General features: G+C 42.7%; 1 protein-coding gene across 1 annotated transcript in view; it reads left to right on the top strand.

Annotated features, from left to right (window-relative positions):
- The window catches only part of LOC132824896 (receptor-type tyrosine-protein phosphatase R-like), a 215,802-nt gene that overhangs the window by 37,224 nt on the left and 150,894 nt on the right, over positions 1-27,684 (top strand). Inside the window, exons 3-5 of the mRNA XM_060839743.1 lie at positions 15,059-15,172; positions 16,037-16,192; positions 23,689-23,799. Coding sequence (XP_060695726.1) covers positions 15,059-15,172; positions 16,037-16,192; positions 23,689-23,799 — 381 coding nt within the window. The remainder of the gene's footprint in view (positions 1-15,058; positions 15,173-16,036; positions 16,193-23,688; positions 23,800-27,684) is intronic.

Below are 27,684 nucleotides of genomic sequence, written 5' to 3'. Positions count from 1 at the left end.
TGGTGTCAAACGTCTTGAGTGTTGTTGGAGCTGCACTCATCTGGGCAAATGGGTAGTATTCCATCACACTCTTGTGCCATGTAGATGGTAGATAGGCTTTAGGGAGTCAAAAAGTGGGGTGCTGGAAAAGCACAGCCAGTCAGGCAACATCCAAAGAGGATGAAAGTCAACATTTTGAACATAAGCTCTTCATCAGGAATGTGGGGTGGGGGTGGCAAGGGGGCTGAGAGATAAATGGAAGGAAGGTAGGGCTGAGGAGAAGGTAGCTAAGAATGTGATAGGTAGATGAAGTTGGTGGGATGATGGTGATAGGGTGGAGTGGATAGGTGAGAAGGAAGATGGACAAGTAGGACAGTTCAAGAGGGCGGTGCCAAATTGGAGGGTTGGATCTGCGATAAGGGGAGGAGAGGGAAGACTAGGAAACTGGTGAATTCGACATTGATCCCATGTGGTTGGAGGGTCCCAAAGTGGAAGATGAGGTGTTCTTCTTTCAGGCATCAGGTGGCTAGAATTTGAGGTGTAGGAGGTCCAGGACTTGCATGTCCTTGCTGGAGTGGGAGAGGGAGTTCTAGTGTTCAGCCACAGCACAGTGGGGTTGTTTAGTGCATTTGTCTCCGAGGTGTTCTCTGAAATGTTCCGCAAGTTGGTGTCCTGTCTCCCCAATGTAGAGGAGAACACATCAAGAGCACCGGATACAGTAGATGAGGTATTTAGAGGTGCAGGAAAATCTCAGCTGCATTTGGAAGGATCCTTTGCGGCCTTGGATGGAAGTGAGGGGAGAGGTGTGGGCGCAGGTTTTACACCTCTTGCAGTGGCAAGGGAAGCTGCCCTGACTGGAGCATGGGTTGGTGGGGGGCATGGACCTAACGAGGAAGTCGCAGAGGGAATGGTCTCTGCAGGTTGCAGATTGGGGTGGGGAGGAAAATATATGGTGGTGGGGTCTGATTGTAGGTGGCAGAAATGGCAGAGAATAATGTATTGTATCTGGAGGTTGGTGGGCTGGAAGGTGAGGACCAGGGAAGTTCTGTCCTTGTTGCAATGTGCAGGAAGTGGAGGAGATGCACTGGAGTCAGGAGGTGAGTTACTCACTGCAGTATTCCTATCCTCTGACCTGCTCTTGTAGCCACTGCGTTTGAGTAGTGAATCCAGTTCAGTTTCTGGTCAATGATAACCCCCAGGATGTTGGATAGAGGGGGATTCGGTGATGGTAACATCATTGAATGTCAAGTGGCGGTGGTTAGATTGTCTGTTATTGGAGATGGTCATTGCCTAGCATTTGTGTAGCCAAATGCCACTTGTTACTAGCCACTTGTCAGCCCAAGCCTGGATACTTTCCTGATTTTATTGTATTTGAACATTAGAGCCTAAATTTCAACCTTGATTTATGAAGTGAGGTTTTGGAATATGATTTGAACCCACAATGTTCTGACTCAGAGACAAAACTGATTCCACTAAAATAAGCTCATCATTGAGAATTTCTGTTGGACTGAGTGATATGGGTGTTCGAATTCTGCATTAATTGTAATTCTGAGATTGGCTTTGGTCACATTCCCAATGTTCATGATGCAGATCTGCTGATGTCACAATATCATCTCAGTTTGGACTTTCAGAGTTGAGTCCAATTTGTTTTGGCTAAGAGTGAGTTACATGAATTTTTTTTTAGAACAGTTTCTCGTCACAAGGGTCAGGAAAATCTCTTGCCATATCTCACCAAATGCACCTCATTAACTACCAATCCCTTTGCTATGGGGTCCTTCAGGTTTGATTCCAGCCCATCTTAACACACACCTTTCTCCTTGTGAAAGAATCTGGGACCAGAGGTCATAACGTCAGAACAAGTAGTTGCCCTTATAAGATTAAGATGAGAAGGAATTTCTTCTCTCAGAGAGTAGGAATTCTTGATTGCAGAGGGCTGTTGAGGTTGGATTGTTAATTATATTCAAGGCTGAGGTAACCTTGAAGAGGAAGAAAAGTGAGTTGAGGAATTTCAGATCAGCTATGATCAAATTGAATAGATGGAGAAGACTCGATGGGCTAAATGAAAACTGAAAGAACTGCGGATGCTGTAAGTCGGAAACAAAAATAGAAATTGCTGGAAAACCTCAGCAGGTCTGGCAGCATCTGTGGAGAGAAATCAGAGTTAATGTTTCAGGTCGAGTGACCCTTCTTCTGAACTGAAGAATTTTGAGAAAGTTGCTCGACCAGAACGTCCACTCTGATTTCTCTCCACAGATGCTGGCAAACCTGCTGAGCTTTTCCAGCAATTCCTATTTTTGTATCAATGGGCTAAATGGCCTGCTTCTTCTATGTCTTATGGTCTTATTGTCTGATGGTTTCCAGAGCAAATTGCCACTCACTGGATATCTGCCAAATAACTGGCATCCCTTGTATCCATGCCATCTACAAAAGGTTGTGTTGGCAATCCAGTTCCAGCCTCTACCAGCAATGTAATGACACAGTAACCACAAAGCCATGCTGCCTATGGCCAACATGGCCACCACTCCCTTACACATATCACGCTATGTTCTCACCTTCGTTGCTGTTTAACCAGCACACCTCACGCTTTACCTGTCTGTAGTTATATCCCACCTAAGCACCCTCACTAAGTCACCACTGCTCTCTTCCCAATGTCCATTGTGGATCTACATCTTTTATTGTCCAATAGCGAATGTTATATACTGATCACACAAATCCAAACATGTCCAAGAGGTGGCACGGTGGCTCAATAGCTGGCACTGCTGTCTCACAGCACTAGGGACCCAGGTTTAATTCCAGCCTTAAGCTGTGTGAAGTTTGCACATTCACCCTGTCTCTGTGTGGGCTTCCTCCGGGTGCTCTGGTTTCCTCACACATTCCAAAGGTGGGCAGGTTAGGTGGATTGGCCATGCTAAATTGTCCATGGTGTCCAGGACTGTGTCAGTTGGGTGGGTAATAGTGTTTATTTATTTATTCATGGGATGTGGGCATCACTGGCCAGGCCAGCATTTATTGTCCAGAGGGCAGTTAAGTGGCAACCACATTGCTGTGTGTCTGGAGTCACATGTAGGCAGACCAGGTAAGGATGACTGTTACCTTCCCTGAAGAGTGTTCGAGAACAAGATAGGTTTTTCTGACAATCAACAATGGCTTTTCATGGTCATCATTCGACTCTTATTTCCAGTTTTTTTAAAAATTGAATTCACATTCCACCATCTGCCACAGCTGGATTTGAACTCTCATTCCCAGAACATTAGCTGGGTCTCTAGATTAATAATCTAGCGATAATACCCCTAGGCCATTGACTTCCCACTCGGCCATTGACTCCCCACTTGGTCATGGGATATACAGGGTTAAAAGGAAAGTGTAAAGGGATGGGTCTGGGTAGGATGCTCTTTGGAGGGTTGTTTTGGACTCAATGGGCTAAATGATCTGCTTCCACTCTGTACAGTTTCTGTGATTTATTGACAGCCAGTAAAAGGGAACATAGAAAAAACAATACAAGTTAGGGTTTACCCTGCAAACCAAATGCTAGCACTAAAATGAAAGATCACTAAACATTCCGTGATCGATCGTCTGCTTCATCCAACTCTCATCCATTGGAACTGAGTGTCAATGAGATACTGTCTGGGTTGTTGACCCAATACAGCTGAGCTTTATCTTGGACAACCTCAGCTTCCTCCTTTCCAATGTCCTCCTCCTCCACTGGAAGTGTACTCCCATTCACTCAGTTCCTCAGGATCCAGCAGAATATGCCAGGATGATATGGTACACTCTGTCTGGATTGTACTCATGGGGCAGCCCACACAGATTGAACTGATCTATCCTGTGGAACCACATCTTCAACAGCCCCAATTGTCTGCTCCAGCACAGCCCTGGCCAAAGTGTGGCTGGTATTGTATCTGAACTCACCTCAGTTAGAGAATTCACAATGGTTATGACCATGGCCATATTGAATAACCTTTGTACCCCTGTAACCAACTTTAGAAAGCACGTGGACCCTCAAACACACCAGGTACACAAGCGTGCACCATGATGTGGGAATTATGACAGCTGCCAGGGTAGCAGGCACACACCTCAGGAAGTGGCAACATGATCACAGATTATCTCAATGTTTATCAAATAAATCCCATTCTTGTTGATCAATTCCACTACATTTGAAACAGCCCTCACAATGCCAAATGTGTGCAGTCAATGGCACACTGCACATGGGGGACACAGTCACGTTCCAGAATCCAACGGCCTGGGCTGCAGCACTGACCTCGACATGGGGAAATGAAATGAAATGGCGTGATCTTGCACAGATGGAATTAATCAGCTTTCTGATGCATTTGTGTGTATGTATGACTGAGAGATCCCACACAAATCACCTATCACACCCTGAAAAGTAGAGTTAAAGTTAAAATCACATCAGTCCTGATCTTATTGAGTGGTGGTGCAGGTTCAAAGGACTGACTCTGGTTCCTTGTTTGTACATTCGCAAGTGAAGAACCTGGGAAAAAAAGATTGAAGAGCAGAAAGTCCTGACAAGCCAAAAGGATCACCTCAGCCAACCCTATAGAACTGGTGCGAGTAAACTGTGGTAGTCAGTTCCACCCTGACCCCCTCCACCCCTTTAAAACCAATGTTGTTTTGTTGGTCTGTGTCTATCTCTATGTATATGCAGGGTTTTAAAAGGGATGCAGTCTTTTAACAAGCAGAGTCACATGTTGCTAGTTCATCGGTGTTTACTTGTGACTAGAATTTGCTTATTTGTAATGAACTGTAGTTCTTAGTAAGTACAGGAACCCAGCCAATATTTACGATTAACTTAATTCCATTAGACAAGTAGACCGGGGACTTTGCCTACTTTTATTAATTTTTGTGGTAACTCTGGGAATAATGGGGTATTAGAATCAGTGAACATTCCCAAGTGAATCATTACAATAGAGGGATAGCAATGGGCAATCTTAATGATGGTGTGAATATACTGTCAGACATTTTTCCTTGGGTCAAATGTGACAAAAAGATTGGTTTAATTTCAAGCTGTTGCCGAAAAGTGGGTAAGAGTTAATAGTTAGGGAACAGAGTTTGGAGAGAGTACTGAAAATAATGGTTTTAATCCTCCCAGTGGAAATCACAATGAGTGATTGTTCCTCTCCCAACCTGCCCCTATCCACAGGTGGATTTGAGAACCAGAAAACATCCTGCCCCATGTCCCCTCGTTCTAGATGTTCCAGCCAAGGGAATCAGCTTCTCATTGCCTACCCTATCAATTAATAGATTACCTGTAGTTAGTTAACACTAATGCCTGCACTGCTTTTCCATTCTAAAGTTCATCTGCTTTCCTGTTGCATAATACGGATACTTTGTATTGCTTCAAGCTAGCACTGTTTGCAAAAAGAAACTTCAATCAAATCTTTGCATGGAAACAAAAATTCTAGCTTTCTGAAAACATGAGCAGGATTTGCATTGGATAGTCAAACAAACAGACGTGGAATCAGTTTTATTGCTTCTGAAAATGAAAATTTTTTAACATCTTCAAAGTAGATTGTTTATAAGCATTCTCATTTCTCCGAACTTTAGATTGGAATTGCATGACAGTTGCTGTGCAAAATTAGAAGCACAAACCTCAAGATAAAAGTGTTGACAAGTACTGCTCCCATCTGAGAAACAATATCAATATTACTTCCACTTAATTTTGTACAGAACATTGGCAGTAACGTTTCTACAATCCATCAAGATGGTGATTTCCTTCCCTAGAAACACAATATAATCAAATAGGAACTCCAGAGACATTTTATGTGCAGAAGAAACAAGATACTGATAATTAACATTGCAGGCATAGCTCTAACAGCAGGAAACACGTTTTATGTTCTAATCTGCTCAGGAAGGGGTTTCATAATCAGTCTTACCTAGAGGTATGCAGATGCATTTTAATTGCAATTCAACATTTAACCTTTCCATCCTCGAAAAGGTATCAGCCATTTCCTGTTTTGTGGTAATTACCGAGGCAACTGTTTATAATTCGCAACATTTATGCTGGTCACAGACTTTGCCCTGTTCATCTTCCAGTGTGAATTGAAGGGCATTTCAAAAGCTAACAGAGATTAATCAAATATTTAAAACCCATGTCCTTGTTTTGTGTCTCCTGTTGCATCCAATTCTAAATTTCACACTTCAACAAATCAAGTAATGTTTAAGACGTAAAAACAGAAAGTGCTCAAGAAACTCAGCAGGTCTGGCGGCATCTGTGCGGAGAGAAACAGAGTTAACCTTTTGAGTTCTGACCACTTTCTGATTTCACTTCCAATCTCCAGCAAGTACTTTGCAAGTATTTCCAACAAGTTACATTAATATCTTTCTGCAGAGCAAACGGATGTATTTGTTTTGAAGGCTAAAAGACAAAAGGCATTAATACCTGTCTGTAAATCAAACTGATGTGTTTGTTCTGAAGGCTTAAAGACAAATGTTTATGGCCATGAGTTTTGACTCTGTAGTGCTAATCGAGAGTGCTTTTCTGTCAGCCTGGGCAGACAAAGATGCCAGCCAAAGCACTGTAGCAGAGTGGGTCCAGTATGATGTCCGTTGTTGGAGGAGTGCTGAAGAAATGTTGGAATTGAAATGTTACTGAATGTTTTTTACAAGGCAGGCAGAATAATAATTGACCTTTAATAATTGTCAGTAGAAAGCCTCCTGGAGATGTGCGTGTTGATACTGGCTGTTTGAGGCTGCATTACAATGGTTAGAGGGACATTTTCTTGGATGTTTTTGTGGATGGCAAATGGTATATCTTCAGTCATTTATGGCTGTATAACGTGGTGCACCATTTCCTTGAAAGGACTTGAGACACTAGCAGAGTTGGTCCTTACTGAAAGTCTTGTACTGCCCCCCTGTTATAAATAACCTTTACCTGTCTATTTGAGAGGGAAGAACATTATTGAGTGTTCTGCAAAATGTTTGAGGTGATTTTGCTGTCATAGCTGACTGGATGTGGAAGCTACAAGATGAGCCTTGCAGTATTGGTATTTGTGTGAGAATGAGGTGAAGCAGTTAAGTGGTCAGTAGGCATGACCCTAATTGTTAGGGATTGCTGAAGGATGAATAATGAGGATATTGCACATGAAGTAGTGTGAGAGATTGAAGGTGTGTAGGGATGTGTTGTTTCAGAAGACGCGATGGCTGGCTTTGACTATTCTCTTGTAAGGTGACTCCAGGTCCTTAGGGTCAGACACCTGGATCTGTCTTAAGCCACCCAATCTTTTGACTTTTCAGGTAGACCTTGAGGGCCACATGGCCCCCTGCAGAAACATGCTGTCTCTCCTCATTTTGATCCCCTGGGCTAACATTCTGGTCTGTTGCTTCATTGGAAGTGTCGAGCCATCTGTCAACATCATCATTAACATTTCAACCAGTTATAGCAGGCTGGACGCACTTCCTGATTTAAGAGGGGTCAGCTGCTTTTTAAGAAATGCTGTGAATGCATATTTTGTGAACCTGGCAGCTAGCACTAGGCTGTTCTTTACAAATGTGTTGTCAGGAAAGGCATACGCCCACTTACGGGCCACATTCAAGTTGCAGCTCTTCATATCATTGATTCCTTTCAGCAAGCTCCAACTAAATTAACTAAATAAATTGTTGGTGTAAGGGTAAATGTTAAAGAACATTCTTCATGCAGCAGAAGTTTTCAATAGCGAAATTCACCTGGCAGAAATGAAACAAATGGACAGTAATTGTTCATCATCTTCAACTAAAAGTTTCATAACCTCTCCTTCACGAAACCTTTTTTTTGTTGCGCCAAATACTTCAAATCTCCTGAACGTTTCTGAAATTCTACATTTTGAGCATTGGAGGCGTTATTAGCAGCTAACCAGGGCCCTTGACCAAAACATGAAATATGAAATTTATTATTGCTTTCTCTCTTAACCTTAGCCTTTGGTAACATTTCTTTCTCTTACTTTGCCTCCTCCTCCTCTAACCTAAAAAAGGTTCTTTGCGTTGATTGGTCAGGGGACAAGCATTTTCTTCTGTGTCTCATTTTGTCAGCGGTCTATTTGGGAATTTAGAACAATGGGAATGGAGGTTAGGACAGTTGAATGTTCCTCCTGCAGTATGTGGGAGGTAAGGGTCACCACTAGTGTCCTTGCTGACTTCATTTGTGGGAAGTGCACCCAACTCTAGCTCCTTGAGAACCGTGTTATGGAACTGGACCTGGAGCTAAATGAACTTTGGATCATATGGGAGGTGGAGGGGTTTTTTGAGAGGAGTTACAGGGTTGTAGTTACTCCACAACCATCTGAAGAAGGTAGATGGGTTACCGTCAGGAATAGGAAAGGGAACCAGCAGGCAGTGCAAGGATCTCCTGTGGTGGTTCTCCTCAACAACAAGTATACCATTTTGGATATTATTGAGGGCGACGACTTACCAGGGGTAAGCAATGGGGCACAGGTCTCTGGTGCAGAGTCTGTGCCTGTTGCTCAGGGGGAGGAGAAGCAGAGCTTTAGTCATTGAGGACTTCATAATTAGGGGGACAGATGGGAGGTTTTGTGGGAATAAGACACTCATTATTGGTGTGGTGCCTCCCATGTGCCAGCGATTGTGATGTCTCTGATCGTGATTTGGGGATCTTTAAGGTAGAGGGGGTGCAGCCCCAAGTCGTGGTCCACATAGGCACCAACGACATAGGTAGGAAGAAAGGTGGGGATCTATGGCAGAAATTCAGGGTGCTAGGGTGGAAGCTTTGAGCTAGAACAAACAGAGTTATTATCTCTGGTTTGTTGCCTGTGCCACATGCTAGTGAAGTGAGGAACAGGGAGAGGGCGGAGCTGAACACATGGCTGCAGGGATGGTGCAGGAGGGAGGGCTTTAGATTCTTGGATAATTGGACTCTTTCTGGGGAGTAAAAAATGAGGTCTGCAGATGCTGGAGATCACAGCTGAAAATGTGTTGCTGGTCAAAGCACAGCAGGCCAGGCAGCATCTCAGGAATAGAGAATTCGACGTTTCGAGCATAAGCCCTTCATCAGGAATGAGAGAGAGTAGCCAAGCAGGCTAAGATAAAAGGTAGGGAGGAGGGACTTGGGGGAGGGGTGATGGAGGTGGGATAGGTGGAAGGAGGTCAAGGTGAGGGTGATAGGCCGGAGTGGGGTGGGGGCGGAGAGGTCAGGAAGAAGATTGCAGGTTAGGAGGGCGGTGCTGAGTTGAGGGAACCGACTGAGACAAGGTGGGGGGAGGGGAAATGAGGAAACTGGAGAAATCTGAATTCATACCTTGTGGTTGGAGGGTTCCCAGGCGGAAGATGAGGCGCTCCTCCTCCAGCCGTCGTGTTGTTATGTTCTGCCGGTGGAGGAGTCCAAGGACCTGCATGTCCTCGGTGGAGTGGGAGGGAGAGTTAAAGTGTTGAGCCACGGGGTGGTTGGGTTGGTTGGTCCGGGCATCCCTGAGGTGTTCTCTGAAGCGTTCCGCAAGTAAGCGGCCTGTCTCACCAATATAGAGGAGGCCACATCGGGTGCAGCGGATGCAATAGATGATGTGTGTGGAGGTACAGGTGAACTTGTGGCGGATATGGAAGGATCCCTTGGGGCCTTGGAGGGAAGTGAGTGTGGAGGTGTGGGCGCAAGTTTTACATTTCCTGCGGTTGCAGGGGAAGGTGCCGGGGGTGGAGGTTGGGTTGGTGGGGGGTGTGGATCTGACGGAGTCACGAAGGCAGTGGTCCTTGCGGAACGCTGATAGGGGAGGGGAGGGAAATATATCCTTGGTGGTGGGGTCCGTTTGGAGGTGGCGGAAATGATGGCGGATGATACGTTGTATGTGGAGGTTGGTGGGGTGGTAGGTGAGAACCAGTGGGGTTCTGTCTTGGTGGCGGTTGGAGGAGCGGGGCTCAAGGGCGGAGGAGCGGAAAGTGGAGGAGATGCGGTGGAGGGCATCGTCGATCACGTCTGGGGGGAATCTGCGGTCCTTGAAGAAGGAGGCCATCTGGGCTGTGCGGTGTTGGAACTGGTCCTCCTGGGAGCAGATGCGGCGGAGACGAAGGAATTGGGAATATGGGATGGCGTTTTTGCAGGGGGCAGGGTGGGAGGAGGTGTAGTCCAGGTAGCTGTGGGAGTCAGTCGGTTTATAATAGATGTCTGTGTTGAGTCGGTCGCCCGAGATAGAGATGGAAAGGTCTAGGAAGGGGAGGGAGGAGTCTGAGACAGTCCAGGTGAATTTCAGGTCGGGATGGAAGGTGTTAGTAAAGTTGATGAACTGTTCAACCTCCTCGTGGGAGCACGAGGCAGCGCCGATACAGTCATCGATGTAGCGGAGGAAAAGGTGGGGGGTGGTGCCAGTGTAGTTGCGGAAGATGGACTGTTCCACATATCCTACGAAGAGGCAGGCATAGCTGTGGCCCATGCGGGTGCCCATGGCAACTCCTTTAGTTTGGAGGAAGTGGGAGGATTGAAAAGAGAAGTTATTCAGGGTGAGGACCAGTTCAGTCAGTTGAAGGAGGGTGTCAGTGGAAGGGTACTGGTTGGTGCGGCGGGAAAGGAAGAAGCGGAGGGCTTTGAGTCCTTCATGATGGGGGATGGAGGTGTACAGGGACTGGATGTCCATAGTGAAAATAAGGCGTTGGGGACCGGGGAAGCGAAAATCCTGGAGGAGGTGGAGGGCGTGGGTGGTGTCCCGAACGTAGGTGGGGAGTTCTTGGACTAAAGGGGACAAGACCGTGTCGAGGTATTGGGAGATGAGTTCGGTGGGGCAGGAGCAGGCTGAGACAATGGGTCGGCCGGGGCAGTCAGGTTTGTGGATTTTGGACAGGAGGTAGAAACGGGCAGTGTGGGGTTGTGGGACTATGAGGTTGGAGGCGGTGGATGGGAGATCCCCTGAGGTGATGAGGTCATGGATGGTCTGGGAGATGATGGTTTGGTGGTGGGAGGTGGGGTCGTGGTCAAGGGGGCGATAAGAGGAGGGGTCCGCGAGCTGGCGTTTGGCTTCAGCCGTATAAAGGTCAGTGCGCCAAACTACCACCGCGCCTCCCTTGTCTGCGGGTTTGATGGTGAGGTTGGGATTGGAGCGGAGGGAGTGGAGGGCTGCACGTTCTGAGGGTGAGAGGTTGGAGTGGGTGAGAGGGGTGGACAGGTTGAATCGGTTAATGTCACGGCGGCAGTTGGCTATAAAGAGGTCGAGGGTGGGTAGGAGGCCAGCACGGGGTGTCCAGGTGGATGGGGTGTGTTGGAGGCGGGAGAAGGGGTCGTCAGAGGGTGGGCGGGAGTCTTGGTTGTGAAAGTAGGCACGGAGGCGAAGGCGGCGGAAGAATTGTTCAATATCTCGGCGCGTGTTGAACTCATTAATCCGAGGGCGTAGGGGAATGAAGGTGAGGCCCCTGCTGAGGACTGATCTTTCATCCTCAGAGAGGGGGAGATCTGGAGGGATGGTGAAAATCCGGCATGGTTGGGAGCTAGGACCTGGTGTGGGGACTTCTACAAACAGGATGGTCTTCACCTGAACCAGAGAGGTACCAATATCCTGGGAGGGGGAAATTGCTAACTCTATTTGGGGTGGGGGTGGGGGTGGGGGTTTAACCTAATGCAGCAGAGGGATGGGAACCTGAATTGTAATTCCAGTGTAAAGGAGTTTGAGGGTAGCAAGGTCAGGGGTAGGTTTACAAGGTTGCAAGAAGACATGGGCAATCTTGGTTTGAAATATGTGTATTTCAGTGCCAGGAGCATCCAGAATAAGGTGGGGGAACTTGCAGCATGGGTTGGTACCTGGGATTTCAATGTTGTGGCCATTTCAGAGACATGGCAAGAATGGTTGTTGCAGATTCTGGGATTCAGATGTTTCAGCAAGAACAGAGAAGATGGTAAAAAGGAGAGGGGACGTGTAGCATTGTTAAGGTAGTATTACAAAGGCAGTATTACAGCAGCTGAGATAACTTTTGAAGGCTCATCCTCTGAGGTAGTTTGGGCTAAGGTTAGAAACAGGAAAGAAGAGGTCACTCTGTTGGGAGTTTTCTATAGGCCTCCAAATTGTTGCAGGGATGTAGAGGAAAGCAGACCAAAGATGACTCTCAATAGGAGCGAGAGTAACAGGGTAGTTTTTATGAAGGACTGTAACTTCCCCAGTATTGACTGGAAATACTATAGTTCAAGTAGTTTAGATGGGTCAGTTTTTTTTTCAATGTGTGCAGGAGGGTTTTCTGACGCAGTATGTAGACAGCCCAACAAGGGGTGATGTCATATTGGGGTTGAGAGTGTGGTGCTGGAAAAGCACAGCAGGTCAGGTAGCAAGTGAGGAGCAGGAGAATTGATGTTTCGGGCGAAAGCCCTTCATCAGGAATCAGTCCTCTTCCCCTCCGTGATGCCATATTGGACTTGGTACTGGGGAACAAACCAGGCCTAGTGTTAGATTTGGAGGTTGGTGAACACGTTGGCAATAATGACCACAATTCAATTATGTTTACAAGAGCAATGGGCAAGGATAGGTATATATCGCAGGGAAAGATGTATAACTGGGGGAAAGGCAATTATGATGCGATTAGGCTAGATTTAGGATGCATAGGATGGGGAAGGAAACTGCAGGGGATGGACGCATTTGAAATGTGGAACTTATTCATGGAACAGCTACTGCAGGTCCTTGATAAGTATATACCTGTCAGGCAGGGAGGTAGTTGTCAAGAGAAGGAGCCATGCTTAACTAAAGAAGTTGAAGCTCTTGTCAAGAAGAAGAAGGTTTATGTGAGGATGAGGTGTGAAGGCTCAGTTAGGGGGCTTGAGAGTTATAAATTAGCCAGAAAAGAGAGGGCTAAGAGCCAGGAGGGGACATGAGAAGTTTTTGGTAGATAGGATTAAGGAAAACCCTAAGGCTTTCTACAGGATATCAGGAATACAAGAATGGCTAGAGTAAGATTAGAGCCAATCTAAGATAGGAGTGGGAACTTGTGTGTGGGATCTGAGGACTTAGGGGAAATGCTTAAATACTTTTTGTCAGTATTTACACTGGAAAAGGGCAATGTTAGTGTGAATACAGAGATACAGGCTACAGGATTAGTTGGGATTGAGATTGACAAAGAGGAGGGTTTAGCAATTTTGGAAGATCTGAAAATAGATGAGGCCCCTGGGCTGGATGGGATTTATCCTCTAATTCTCTGGGAAGACAGGGAGGAGATTGCAGAGCCTTTGGCTTTGATCTTTATGTCATCATTGTTGACAGAAGTAGTGCCAAAAGACTGGAGGATAGCAAATGTTGTTTCCTTGCTTAAGAAGAGGAGTTGAGACTTACTTCAGTTGTGGGTAAAGTGTTGGAAAAGGATATAAGAGATAGGATTTATAATCATTGGGAAAGGTATAATTTGATTAGGGATAGTCAACATGGTTTTGTGAAGGGTAGGCCATGACTCACTAACCTTATTGAGTTCTTCGAGAAGGTGACAAAACAGGTGGATGAAGGTAAAGTGGTTGATATGGTGTATATTGGCTTCAGTAAGGTATTTGATAAGGCTGCACATAGTAGGCTATTGCACAAAATACTGAGTTTTGGGATTTTTGGTGATTTAGTGGTTTGGGTCAGAAATTGTCTAGCAGAAAGAAGACAGAGGTTGGTGGTTGATGGAAATGTTCATCGTGATGCTCAGTTACCAGTTGTGTGCCGCAAGGATCTGTTTTAGGGCCACTTCTGTTTGTCATTTTTATAAATGATTTGGATGTGAGTGTAGAAGGATGGGTTAATCAGATGACACTAAGGTAGGCAGAGTTGTGGATAGTGCCGATGGATGTTGAGGGTTACAGAGACACATAGATAAGATGAAGAGCTGGGCTGAGAAATGGCAAATAGAGTTTAATGCCGAAAAGTGTGAGGTGATTCACTTTGGAAGAAGTAACAGAAATGCAGAGTACTCAGCTAATGGTAAAATTCTTGGCAGCGTAGATGAACAGAGAGATCTCGGAGTCCAGGTGCATAAATCCCTGTAAGTTGCCACCCAGGTTGATAGGGTTGTTACGAAGGCATATGGTGTGTTGGCGTTTATTGGTAGGGGATTGCGTTTTGGAGCCACATGGTCATGCTTCAGCTATACGAGACACTGGTAAGGCCACACCTGGAGTGTTGTGTACTGGTCACTGCATTATAGGAAGGATGTGGAAATGTTGGAAAGAGTTCAGAGGAGATTTACTAGGATGTTGCCTGGTATGGAAGGAAGGTCTTACAAGAAAAGGCTGAGGGAACTGACGCTGTTATCCTTAGAGAGAAGAAGGTTGAGAGGTGACTTAATCTAGACGTATAAGATAATCAGAGAGTTAGATAGGGTGGACGGTTTTCCTTGGATGGTGAAAGCAACAATGAGGGGACATAGCTTTAAGTTGAGGGGTGCTAGATTTAGAACAGATATCAGGGGAACATTCTGTACTCAGAGAGTGGTAAGGATATGGAATGACCTGCCTGAAACAGTAGTAAACTTGCCGATGTTAACGGTATTTAAAATGCATTGGACATACATATAAATGATATGGAATGGTGTAGGTTAGACAGGCATCAGATTAGTTTCACAGGTTAGCACAACAGTGAGGGCTGAAGGGCCTATACTGCACTATAACATTCTATGTGCTATGTACTTCCAGTACTATCAATTTCATTGCTGTGGTCAATTTGAACCTATGTTTTATCTTCTAAGATACACATGATCCACAAATGATCATACCTACCTGTGTTTCCTTTAAAACATAATTATTAAATTTGAGTTAATTCTTTTTATGACCCTAAACTTTAAGTTCCTCACTAAGAAATACAGGTTAGCTTTAAGTTAAATAATGCAGCCACTCATGAAATGCATCTTATCAATGAACGGCCTATTTTGAACTGACTGTATTTGGAGATCAATCCAAGGATGGAGTAATGTGAAGATGTTGCATTTTAATGTTATTGTTCAATTTTGAGATCTATCCAATTTAATATCCCTCAGTTATGTTTCAATTGAATTTATTCCCTTTTTTTAATATACTCTATTTTAGATGTCTTAAGTATTGCACTATGTTCTGCAGCATTTTTCAGGTAAGGAATAGACCTAATAAAATCCTCAAGGAATTATTCATTGTCATCTTTACTGAAGTTTTTCTTGTCCTTTTTTTCAGGCTATACAAATGGATGTAAAAAAGTTGAACATCACCTTACTTCGGATATTCCGTGAAGGAATAGCTGCAGCCTTAGGTCTTTTACCACAGCAAGTACATATTAATCATCTGAATGTAAGTTACCTTCCAGCCACTGAAAACCAATGAGCAATTAAATCTGTAGCATCCATCACATTAGTTTTTTCATCTGGTTTAAAAGGAAGTGTTATGATAAACGATATGGCCTCATTTGTAAACATGAAAAAGGTGTAAATATTATCACAGTATTACTTTGCACCAAAGTTGCACTTTTCCAAAATAAAAGGTAAAGCTTTTTCTTTGATAAATCTTACACTGTCATAATTCATCAAAAGCTTATTAGTTACCACTGATAAATACAAATATTTGCGAATATACCGTGGCTCTCTTTTTAATGTGCACAAATGTCTTACATAATGTTGAAGGACAAGTTAAGAGCTTACAGCAGAGTCACATTCAATATTGTTGGCAATTACTTGAAAGCGAGAGAAAAGCTAATGAAGACAGATAAGAGCTAATGGATCCCAAAAGTGCAGTCACACTAGCAGCTTTCTGACACATGCTGTAATACTCCATTTTCCATTCTCCCTCCTGTCTCCTTGGTTTTTATAGTTTGTTCGCTATAAATTCTGATTAAATTCTCACAAATGGGGACCAAATGATAAATAAATGAGTCCTGAAACACTGCCGGTTTCTTTTATCTGATTTTGTTTTGAATATTTGTGTAACAACTCAGATGCTGTCCAGCGGATTACATTAATATTAAACATATTGATATATTAAATGCTTGCTAAAAGGAAGAGAAAACATATACGAATTACACAGCTAAGCAACTTATTAGGTAGATGAAATATTATTCTTCCCGTACGTATAATGCAGAAATGAGCTAAGAGTTATGCAGATTATTTAACCAGGAATATCCATGTCACCTTTGATTTTTATATTTGGAAAATGACACAGGACAAGACGAACTGCATTGAATTTTATATATCTTCAGTGAATGAAAGAAGTGCCACATTAGATCCAATACCTTCGGATGAAGTGATGCAATCGCTCAATGTAAATATGCTGCACCAAAGTCTGTCAGAGTTTGGCATAACACAGGTTACACCTGAGGTAAGCAATTGTTCACTGTTTATTGTCTCAATTAAAGAATATAAACAAATCTGCACCTATTTGGAAGATTTCATGGTTGTGCGAGATATGTCTCAGCTTAGCTGAGCTGTAAATCTGACTGAAGGTGAAACTTCAGTTTATTCTAATAAAAACTGATAAAGGAAAACAAATGGTAAATGTGTGGCAGACAACATAATATCTGAACAACAAATAACACTGTTAATCCATTCATATTCTGTTTACATGGAGCCTTGACAATTGTTATTCTATAGTGCTGTAAAATATGCCTTGCAGACAAGACTGGCTTGATTAAAGTCTTAAAAGGTTGATAGATTTGTTTTGCTATTTCATGCTTTTTTCTTCATTAATTGATAATCTTTTTTGTGGATGGAATAATGATTTTACTATAGCATGTGACTAAAACTGTCACAGAACAATGGCCCAATATGAAGTGAATTCCAAGAATAGTAAATGTTTCTTCGTAATGCTTACTTTTTTTGGTAGCTTTTTCTTTGCTTTTGAGGATGAAAAGAAATGAGCAGGAGAGGGACCAGAATGGGAGAAGGTAATTTAAATGATCCATGAGATTTCTTTTGTCTGGCAGTCCCTATGTTTACGATCAGAGTTTTGTGGTGCTGGAAAAGCACAGTAGGTCAGACAGCATCCAAGGAGCAGGAGAATCGATGTTTCAGACATAAACCCTTCATCAGGAATGAGGCTTGTGGGCCAGGGGCTGAGAGATAAGTGGGAGGGGGCCTGGGGGGAAGGTAGTTGAGAATGCAACAGGTAGATGAAGTTGGGGGAGAAGGTGATAGGTCAGAGAGGAGGGTAGAGCAGATAGATGGGAAAGACAATAGACAGGTCAAGAGGGCAGTGCTGATTGGGTCTGGGATAAGGTAGGGGGAAGGAGAATGAAGAAACTGGTGAAATTCATTGATCTTCAGCACTTGCAGTCCTCACTTTCTCTTTTCAGAGAGACTTGTTTGCTGTGTTCTGAGAAACTAGATCACAGTTAAAAGCTTCTATCCACATATGCCACTCCTAAACAGGACACAACTGATCCATGTGCAAAGTGAAATTCTCAACATTGGACCCCAATCATGTGTTTATTTCCTAAAATAAATTTTTGAGCCACCCATTGTAGATTTGACGACCCTGATTGCAGCCTTGCTGGGTAGGCTAGTTTGAAAACGAGATCCAGATGTGGTCAAACTGGTGATTCCTATGTCATTGATTGCAGGCTGCCACCAGAAAAAGTAGGTTTTGTAAGAAACTAGGAGAAATGGAAGTAATTATTTCACATTAATTCCAGATAAAAACCAGAAGCCATTGTTGAAAAACAAGTGCCTGAGCTCTCGATTGCCTCCCTTGCTCTCCTGTTTGCTCTCTTCCCCTATTTCCTAATCACCACATCCTACCTCTCCTTATCCCTTTCAATACACAAACATCCACTCCCCCCAACCTCCAAGCCTGACAACAACTAGTGGCCTGAAGATGTCCAGCATGTGTCTGTCGTTTATAGGTTCAAGGTAAATTAAGGCCTATGTTTAGAACCAATATGCTACCATTGTTTAACCATTATGCATTCAAACCTGCCATGAATGCAGAGCAGGTTTAGCCTATTCCAGCTTCAATTTCTTATGATCTTACTGACAAAATAGGAATCAATCAATGAATAAATAAGTGGAGCAGCAGGCACCACTTAATAGCTTGATAAAGCAACAGGCACCAGCAAATTAATAGCAACACAAACAGATCAGGCACAAACAAATTAAATTTAAGGAGGTGCCTATGAATCAAATTCATTCGGTAATGGGATCAGAAGCAAAGGTATAAACTGTTGGAGCAGGGGGCACCTGTACATTAATAAATTAACAAGACAGAGGGCATCATTAAATCAGTACAACCATAGAACAGCAGGCATACCAACACATGGGATATAGTAACAGAGATTCCGGTAAATTACTGCAGCACCAGTCATACCAACACAGCAGTAATGGAAAGCCTAAAAAAAGAATGTAGCAGTAAATTACTTAATTTATACAGCAGTGGGTACTCCATCAAATAAAAAAATTCAAGATAAGTAAACAATAGTGAATTTAAAAATAGTTAAGCTCACAACCTCTAAATTGATGAATTTTCTATATTTATCGTTGATATTAAATTAAAAATTAAACTAAGTATGTCATAAAAATGTGGTTTATTGATAGATGTTGCTAGCTTCTTGGCAATTTTACATTTGCACATTCTCAAGGGCGGTAATAGGGATCAGCAATAAATGATGGACCAGCTAGAAAAAAAACACAAAACCTGTGAGTGGCACATACTGATCCAACTCATCCTGTATTCTCCAAATGCAGCTCCAATATGACTATTATGTTCATTTCCAAGAAGTACAAGTATTTTACTGGTTTTCCCTTCTTCTCGAGCTAACAATGCCAACATCTGTGAACCAGTAAAAATACATTCAAAGTTCAACTCTCAATTTCAGCTGACTGTGCCAAACTTAAAATGACAAAAATAAAGAAATTCAGTGATAGTCCCTTCCAACATGATGTTTAGTAAATACAGGGCAACCTCAATTATTCAAACGATACGTACGACGACTATTTTGTTCAGATAATTAGATGTTCAGGTAATCGAATATTCGGATAACACAGTTTACCCAAGCATTCGGATCTTGAGATCTCGTTCAGCTAATCCAAAATATGGATAATTGATGTTCGGATAACCGAGTGTGTACTGTGATTGAGTGTAAGCAATAGTTAAGAGAATTCTGGTTGATGGAGTTGATTAATCTTGATTTCTTGTGGTTGTGTGCATGAATCTTGTCTGCATTTCTGCTTGTTTTAACTCTTGCAGAATGGAAGATCACAAAATGTTGATTAGTTTGATGATTGTGTACCAGAGCTGACTTTGATGCTTGTCAAGCAGGTTTTTGTTTGGCAACTTTGTTTGAAGCTTGAATCCTGGCAGAGTTTCATAGGTTTGTTATTTTTTTGCTAAATTGTATTCAGGCAGAGTTGTAGACTTACAGGTTTGTAAAGGGCATTTGTTTTACAGGTTGTTAGCAGGATATGTGTATCGCTGACTAGGTCAGCATATATCGCCTATCCTAACTTCCCATGTAAATGTATTGGTCATTAGTCTGCATGGTGAAGTAATCTCTACATTATCTAGCCATAACTGTAACATGCATGTTTTCCACAAACAACAGATTTTTAAACTCTAGAATGAGAATGAGATTCAGAAAGGAGTGAAATAAATGAATAAAATGAAAAGAGGAAGTTGAAAACATTTTTTTGTTATTCTATGGGATGTGAGTATCACTGACAAGGCCAGTATTTATTACCGATGTCTGATTGCCTTTGAGCAGGTGGCAAGGTTCTGCCTTCTTGAATTGCTTCAGTGCATCTCAATCAGGTACACTATAGTGCTGTTCGGAAAGGAATTCCAGTGGTTTGACCCAGCGAAGTAAAAGGAACAATCATATTGTTCCAAATCAGGATGATACCTGGTTTTGAGGGTAACTCCTTTCCTAAAAGCCCTCTGGTGTACTTGTATAAGATGTAATGAACCAGTTCAAGAAGGCAATACTGTCAGGTGGTAGTGTAACAATGTGCCTGCTCCCCTTTTGTTCTGGGTGCTAATGGATTGAAAGATGTGATCAAAACTACCTTGGTTGCAATGCATCTTATACCTTGCTGCTGTCACTGCAAGTCGAAGGTGGAGGGAGTGAATGTCAAGGGCTGTCTGCAAGATTTCCTGCAGAAAATTTTATGGAGGTGCAAGTGGGAAGGTGGTTGTGGCCCCCAACAATCATCCACTCACCTGATTAAATGCCACCCTGACACCAAACTCAACACAGGGGAGACTTTAAGCTCTGTCTCATGTGTGCATTCCAGAATTCTTCCTTCAGATGCTATTTTGTTGTCCATCCAAAACACAAAATTATGACAAATGAACTGGGATGTAAGGAACTCATCTCCTGATTATCCGTAAGCTTCATCTGCACTTTGTGAGGAATAGCAACAATATTTTTCTCTCTATTCCAGTGCTATATCTGTTTATCTTCTGAGCACTGTCAATTCAGTGTTTAATCCTGATGTTTAGCAAACTCTAAATTTTCTAAAAGGTAAGAGAAAAGGTTTGGTGAAGAACTACAGGCAGTATATCCAAATAAAGCATGAGATCTAAGTTACAGACAGCATTTTTGACCCAACACAGATATGCAACACTAACGCATAAAATAAAGTCACTATATGCAACAAACCTATGCACTTGTGTATGAGACTTTTTCTATCACACACTACAAGAGAACCAAGTACTTTAAAAATTGATCACACCGTTACATAGCTTTGTAATTTTGTACTCGTCTGCTGGTGGTTTATTACAACAGGGCAACATTTGGAAGGATGGAGTTGATATCATCAGCATCACTGCCCCTCGATTCAAGGATGACGTCTGCTCAGTATCACAAATTTTGGCCTAGGGTTTTCATTTCACTGAACCAGTCTCTTCTTTCCTTCTCTGCTGTTGGACCACCTCATTGTAAAGGCGTTTGAATTCAAAGCATGACGTACTTAACTTGATGGACAAATAAACAGCGATGTTCTTCTTCATTGCTTCAGCACTTACACCCGTTTTGAACTGATGAGTCTGATGTCAGACAAACCATAAGGACATTAGAGGTCAAATTTTCACAGTACATCCGCTTTCATAAAAAGAGCATTTTTGATTTGATGGCAGCAGTGTCCATTGTTTTATGACATAGCTGAGAAGAGCCATTTGCAAACGCATTTGTTACAATTAATTCAACAACTTATCACTGAGACTATTTAACAAATCACATTATGTAGGCGGTGAGAGAAAAGACTGAAAATAATTTTGTTTTGAAGCACACAGCTTCAAGTACTGTAACAGGGAAAATTCCTTTCATTGACTGTCAGCAGGAGAAGTGATGGGTACAAATTGCACTCAGGACTGTGCTTGTTCTCAGAAGTGTAATTGATTAGCTTCTGTTCAAACTCATTTACAAATAATGAATGTAAAATCTGCTATTGAACAGAGCAATTGACCATAACTTCAAAAAAGAAGTTGCACTTAAAACCATCTTTGATAAATTTAAGAGTGTTAACCTGGTGTCATTTATTAATCGAGTTGAAAGTGTGTTTAATGAGTCTCTAGTCCGTGACTTGATTTTAAATATTTAAAAATGAATTTATAGAAAAAACTCTATTAAAATGTTCACTGCTATTTATCATAACAGAAATGAATTTTTTTTTAAACTACCTAGTTTGACTTATAAAGAGTGTGAAATATAGGTTGTAAATGTCTGAGGTTCAACTCTGCCTGCCATGAATCACTCAAGTTTACTCAGTCTGGTAATGCAACAAACTGGTCTTGGTATTCATGAGTTAGGGAAGGAAACTTTTAGCTGGTATTTCCATTCTAAGTTGTTGTTAGACAAAAAATACTTGATGTGGGCATACATTGCTATTGTGTTTGGGAAGGATTGGACTTGGCTATGAACAGTTGAGATACACCAACCAGGAAGGGTTTTTTATGAATAACCAGTCTGTGTCAATTGGCAACATGAAGTCACTGAGTTGCAGTATGCAAGAGCTGCCTGTTATCTTCTGTTTTTAATTTCTATTCCACTAAACCCTACTTAAAAAGCTTGCTTGGATGCTCATCTAGAACTCCTCAAATAATGAAATAGTCCAACAAGAACAATATTGAGAACTTGGGCTAATAAGCAATGAATAACATTGGTGCTGCCCAAATTTCCTAGGGAAGGCTATCTCCCAACACAGCAGATTCTAACCATGCCCCATTGATAAACAATAGTGTTCCCATACATTCTCTACCAACAACACGGAGGCTCAGTGGTTAGCACTGCTGCCTCACAGTGTCAGGGACTCGGATTCAATTCCAGACATGGGTGACTGACTGTGTGGAGTTTGCACACTTTCCCCACGTCTGCATGGGTTTCCTTCAGGTGCTCTGGTTTCCTCCCACAGTCCAAAGATATGCAAGTTGGGTGAATTGGCCATGCTAAATTGCCCGTACTATTCAGGGATGTGTGGTTAGGCGCATTAGTCAGGGGAAATGTAGAGCAGTAGGGTAGGAAAATGGATCTGCGTGGATTACTCTTCAGAGGGTCAGTGTGGACTTGTTTAACCAAATGTTCTGCTTCCACACTAGAAATTCTGTGATGATTCTATGTACATTCTGGAGCTCACCATTGACCAGGAAAATCAGCACAAGCCACATAATACTACGGTTACCAATGCAATTTGGAAGCTGCGTATTCTACAGCGAGTAATTCAACTCTTGATTCCCCAAAGTCTGTCCGCCAACTACAGGGTACAATGTAGCAAATTCTTCACTAACCTGGAGGAGAGTAACTACAACATTCAGGAAGCACAATGCCATCCATTGTCACCCTATCCACCACCTAAACAGTCACCCTCTCCACCACTGGGGCAAAGTGCGGGAACAACTCAAAGTTATTTTATTCCCTTGCTTAATTTTTTCCACCTAGAAAGACAAGCAAAGCAGAAGCTTGGGCACACCCATCATCTCTGAGCTCTTCTCTAAATCTTACATGCCTTGAATTGGTGCTTTCTCATCAATAGGTCAAAAAACCTGGAGCTTCCAACCGAACAGAACTCTGACTGTACCTCAGCCAACACAGACTGCAGTTCAGCATGACTTCCTCAAGGCAGAGTGGGTACTGCAGATGCTGGAGATTAGAGCGGAAGGGCTTTTGCCCAAAACGTCGATTTTTCCTGCTCCTCCGATGCTGCATGACTTTCTCAAGGGCAATTACATGGCAATAAACATTGTCACTACCAATGAAGAAAACCTCCTAGGAAAAAAGTGGAAAAGGATATTCTCTTTGCCTGTTTAAAACAGCATGCTGATGCTCACATGTCTGTGATCACATTTAAAATCCCACTCCATGTGATTTTGGTGTATGCTTACAAACTAAAGCCAACAAGGAGTCATTACCCAAGTCAAAAGAAATGGAAAGAGGAATGAACTGATGGGATAAGGAGGAAGGAAAAGGATAAATATTAACTACAATCGAATTTGCTTGGTAAACACCTGCAATATCCGACTTCACAGCTCCTGCAGGAGGAAGTTGTGTGATGTCCATGAAATCAATTTAAAGAATCATATTTTAAGAGTCAGGTGTTCTTCTCACAAAAAAAGCATTGAAACCCTTTAAGTAATTTTCATCATGTGTGATTAAACCGGTTTTTGTCCCTGACAGATTTGACTTTATTTGAAATGGCAGAAAAATATTCAAATTCTATTTCAGAAACAGATTGGTAAATATTTTTGGCAAATGCATCTGTCCTAATTGTTTTTGTGGTTTGAACTTTGACATGGTGGATACAATACAGGTAAACTGTAGTGAAAGAAAATGTAAAGCATAACAGATATTTAGCAATCGGCACTAATGTCAATTTTTTGCTTCCTTTCAGAAAAAAATTGTGCATGGAGAACATGGGAGGGATGGGATTTGGAATAAAGAAGGAGTCTATGCTGTGGTTATCTTCCTCACTGCCTTTGTTATTGTCATTACATGTTTAATGGTAAGATTCTTAATCTTAATTGTGCATTTTGCAATTAAATGGCATATTCTGGTTTGAAAAACTATTCAAGTCTTTTGTGGTTGTATTAGTGCTTATTGTGTAATTTACATGATTATGTAAATTATTATTTCTGTCATACTGCTGTTTTGAGAAAGTTTCTGCATGTCTTTTCTATATATGTGCTTAGAAATGTTCAAACCTGTCTTCTATGAAAATTGTGAGTCAATAAAAATATCTAATTAATTTTCACTTAAAGGTTTTGGGGTGGCAACTTGTCTTGAACTGAAACACAACATAGTATCAGGTTCTGCATATACGTCATCCAATCCTTCAATAAATTGTCCAAGTTGAATTTCACCTCCTTTGCATTTTAAACATTTTAGTGCTATGGCTCCAAGATCCTATCATTTGGTGGAAAAGACAGTAGGAAGGAGAAAATTGAAATGTATGGTCCGGTGTTATAACAGGAACTGGGTGGCATAAGGGATAGTTTTTATTGGCGATGGTGGTGGTGATTGGATGGTTTCTGCAGGAGCAGGAGTATTGAGAGAGAGATCATGAAAGGGCTGATATCATGGGGGGACGTTTGAGGAAGGAGAAAGGGGCTGCCAGTGGAAAGGGATAAGGCATAAGCGTTATTGGAGGAAAGCGTGTTTCAAACAGGGAGTGTAGAGGGCGAAAGAGTGAAGGGAAAACATTTAGACCCACCATCTTTTTCAAAATTGGTTTTCAACAGAAGACCATTCAGAGGATGGACAGTGTGACTGGGAGGGATCCTGAGATCTGTTTGTATGTGTTCCTGTACAACTCAAGCACACTCAACTAAAAGAAATGAAACCGGAACTGAAAAACATTATTGTGTGAGTGCTTAGTTAAGGCCTTTTCTGAAGGCATGCCCTCACTGAAGAATAAAGGCAAAGAGACTCTTTCAGCTCTAAACACCAACATCCCAACCATGTCCCATCATTCATTCACTTTTGACCAGGAGGGTAGCTAAGAATCAACAGTGTTATGGTGTTGAGGTTATCCACATTCATATCACAGGAACATTTACGGCTTGTACATCTGAAAGTTCAGGAGAAGGGGATGAAACTAACACATAGGCTATAGATTCCACAGTTGGAAGACTGTTATCTCAGGGAATGGATAATGAAAGCCACTAAGTGTCAGCCAGTGCTACCACATACTTGGCAAGCAATGTAAAGATCAAGGCCACAGTGGAGAAATTCAGTCATGGGTCATTGAGGAATTACTTTATCATGTAGACGTAGCAGTAGGGCAGACTTTCACCCAAGACAGGAGCAGCTTGATACAAGCCCAAAAGGGTGCTTGGTAATACCAAAATCTCAACTGGAAAATGTGCATCTCATTCCTGATATTTCCTCATGTATTTCAATGCCAAATGTTTGACCACCTTAATCCAACAGGTATACTAGATTTTCAAAGGTTGAGACCATGCACCCAGAATGACTCCAAATGACTCTTTAATCTTTCCCTTCCTACTCTTATCTTGCTGCCACCTTGGCAGCTGCAACTGTGTTTGAGGAATGCTGTAGACTGCTTTGCCATGTTGAATTTTGTGGACATTCTATATTGAGCCTAGAGAGCATCCTGCCTGCTGTGCATCTCCTGAAAATGAGTTGCTGCAACCTCCTTGGCCTGCCCTAATGGAAAGATTTGGGTCTCTGGTAGAGGGCAAGTGGGGCCACAAATCATCTCCTGAGATTCCCATCCTCTTTGCTTGCCTGTCATTCCACCTCCTTGTTGATGCAAAATGGCATCTCCCTCTCTCATTTGCACTGGGCTCAGTAACAGTCCTCTGACAGTCAGAGCCCTTGATTGTCTCTTCCTCCTTCAGCTATGGTCAGTGCTGTGCCCACTAGAATGTGACCCTGAGCCATCTATAGATAGCTCAGAAGTGAATGACTCTGCGTTTATGGAGGATGGGAGGGAAGGGCTTAATGGTGCATCCTCAGAGCCTCATGAGTGCTCTTCCTCCAAGGTTTGCTGTGAAGGGTCAGTAGAGATGAGCCTAAGTGATGGGGCTATTTTTCTTTTGGCCCTGCTTTGAAGTTGATCTGGAGACCACACCAAAACTGGGAAATTTGCTGGTGCTATTCGGTTGGGTTTAAACTAGCTCAGTAAGGGGATGGAAACCTGAGGTGTAGTTCCAGGGCACAGGAGGACGAGAGTAGGAAGGGCATGGTCAGGATTTCATGGTCACAGGAATGTGCTGGCAGACAGCAAGTTGGTTTGTAGTGTGTCTACTCCAATGCCAGAAGGATCCGAAATAAGGTAGGTAATCTTGCAGCATGGATAGGTACCTGGGACTTCGATATTATGGCCATTTCAGAGACTTGGATAGAGCAGGGTTAGGAATGGATGTTGCAGGTTCCAGGATTTAGATCTTCCATTAAGAATAGGGAAAAGGGTAAAAGAGGGGGAGGTGTGGCCTTGTTAGTCAAGGCATCTGAAAGAATTTTTGACGAGGACTTGTCTGCTGAGTTGGTATGGGCTGAGGTTAAAAACAGGAGAGGAGAGGTCACACTGCTTGGAGTTTTTTAGATGCCTCCGCAGAGTTGCAGGGATGTGGAGGAGAGGATTGGCAAAACGATTCTGGGTTGGAGTGAAAGGAACAGGGTGGTCATTATGGGGGACTTTAACTTCCCCAAAATTGACTGGAAATGCTATAACTTTAGTATTTCAGAGGATCAGTTTTTGTCCCATGTGTGCAGGACGGTTTCCTGACACAGTATGACGAAGGGCTAACGAGAGGAGGCCACACTAGATCTGGTGCTTGGTAATGAACCAGGCCAAGTGTTAGATTTAGTTGTAGGTGAGCACTTTGGAGAGAGTAACCATAATTCAGTTACATTTAGTTTAGTGATGGAAAGGGATAGATACATGCCGCAGGGGCTAGAGTTATCGATGGCGGAACGGCAATTATAATGCAATTAGGCAAGACTAATGATGCATAGAATGGGTAGCAAAATGCAGGGAATGGAGACAATTGAAATGTGGAGCTGGTTTAAGGAACAGATATTGCGTGTCCTTGACAGGTATGTCCCTGTCAGGCATGGAGGAAGTGATAAGGTAAGGGAACCATGGTTTACTAAAGAAATTGCATCTCTTGTTAAGCTCCAGAATTCAATCCCTCTACCAATAAGATGTAACACACCATATGCCTTAACTGCACTATCAACCTGGGTGGCAACTTTCAGGGATCTATGTACACGGACTCCAAGATCCCTCTGTATATCTACAATACCAAGAATCTTTCAATTGACCCAGTATTATGTGACATTGAGACGAGATGGTTCAGATGAGGCGATGAAGAGTTACAGATTAGCTAGGAAGGATTTAAAGAGAGAGAGCTAAGAAGAGTAAGGGGAGGACATGAGCAGTCTTTAGCAGGTAGAATAAAGGAGAACCTTAAAGCTTTCTATAGGTATGTGAGGAATAAAAGGATGACTAGGGTAGGAATAGGGCCAGTCAAAGACAGAAATGGGAAGTTGTGTGTGGACCCTGTGGGGATCGGAGAGGTGCTAAACAAGTATTTCTCATCTGTTTTCACTCAGGAAAAGGAGGAGAAGACTGAGATACGGAATATTAGATTAAAAAGAATCAAAGTTAGTAAGGAAAAGGTATAATCAATTATAGAAGGAATGAAAGTAGACAAGTCCCCTGGGATGGATAGGATTTATCCAAAGATTCTCTGGGAAGCTAGCGTGGAGATGTTAGAGCCTTTGGCCTTGATCTTTCAGTCTTCATTGTCTGCAGGTTTAGTACCAGAGGACTGGAGGATTGCACATGTTGTGCCTTTGTTCAAGAAGGGCAGTAGAGATGATCCAGAGCCTTATGTCTGTTGTAGGCAAAGGTTTGGAT

The sequence above is a fragment of the Hemiscyllium ocellatum genome, chromosome 19 (assembly GCF_020745735.1).
Source record: "Hemiscyllium ocellatum isolate sHemOce1 chromosome 19, sHemOce1.pat.X.cur, whole genome shotgun sequence".
NCBI classification, from domain to species: Eukaryota; Metazoa; Chordata; class Chondrichthyes; order Orectolobiformes; family Hemiscylliidae; genus Hemiscyllium; species Hemiscyllium ocellatum.
Note: the sequence above shows the minus strand (reverse complement) of the source record. Positions and strands in the feature narration are given on the sequence as shown.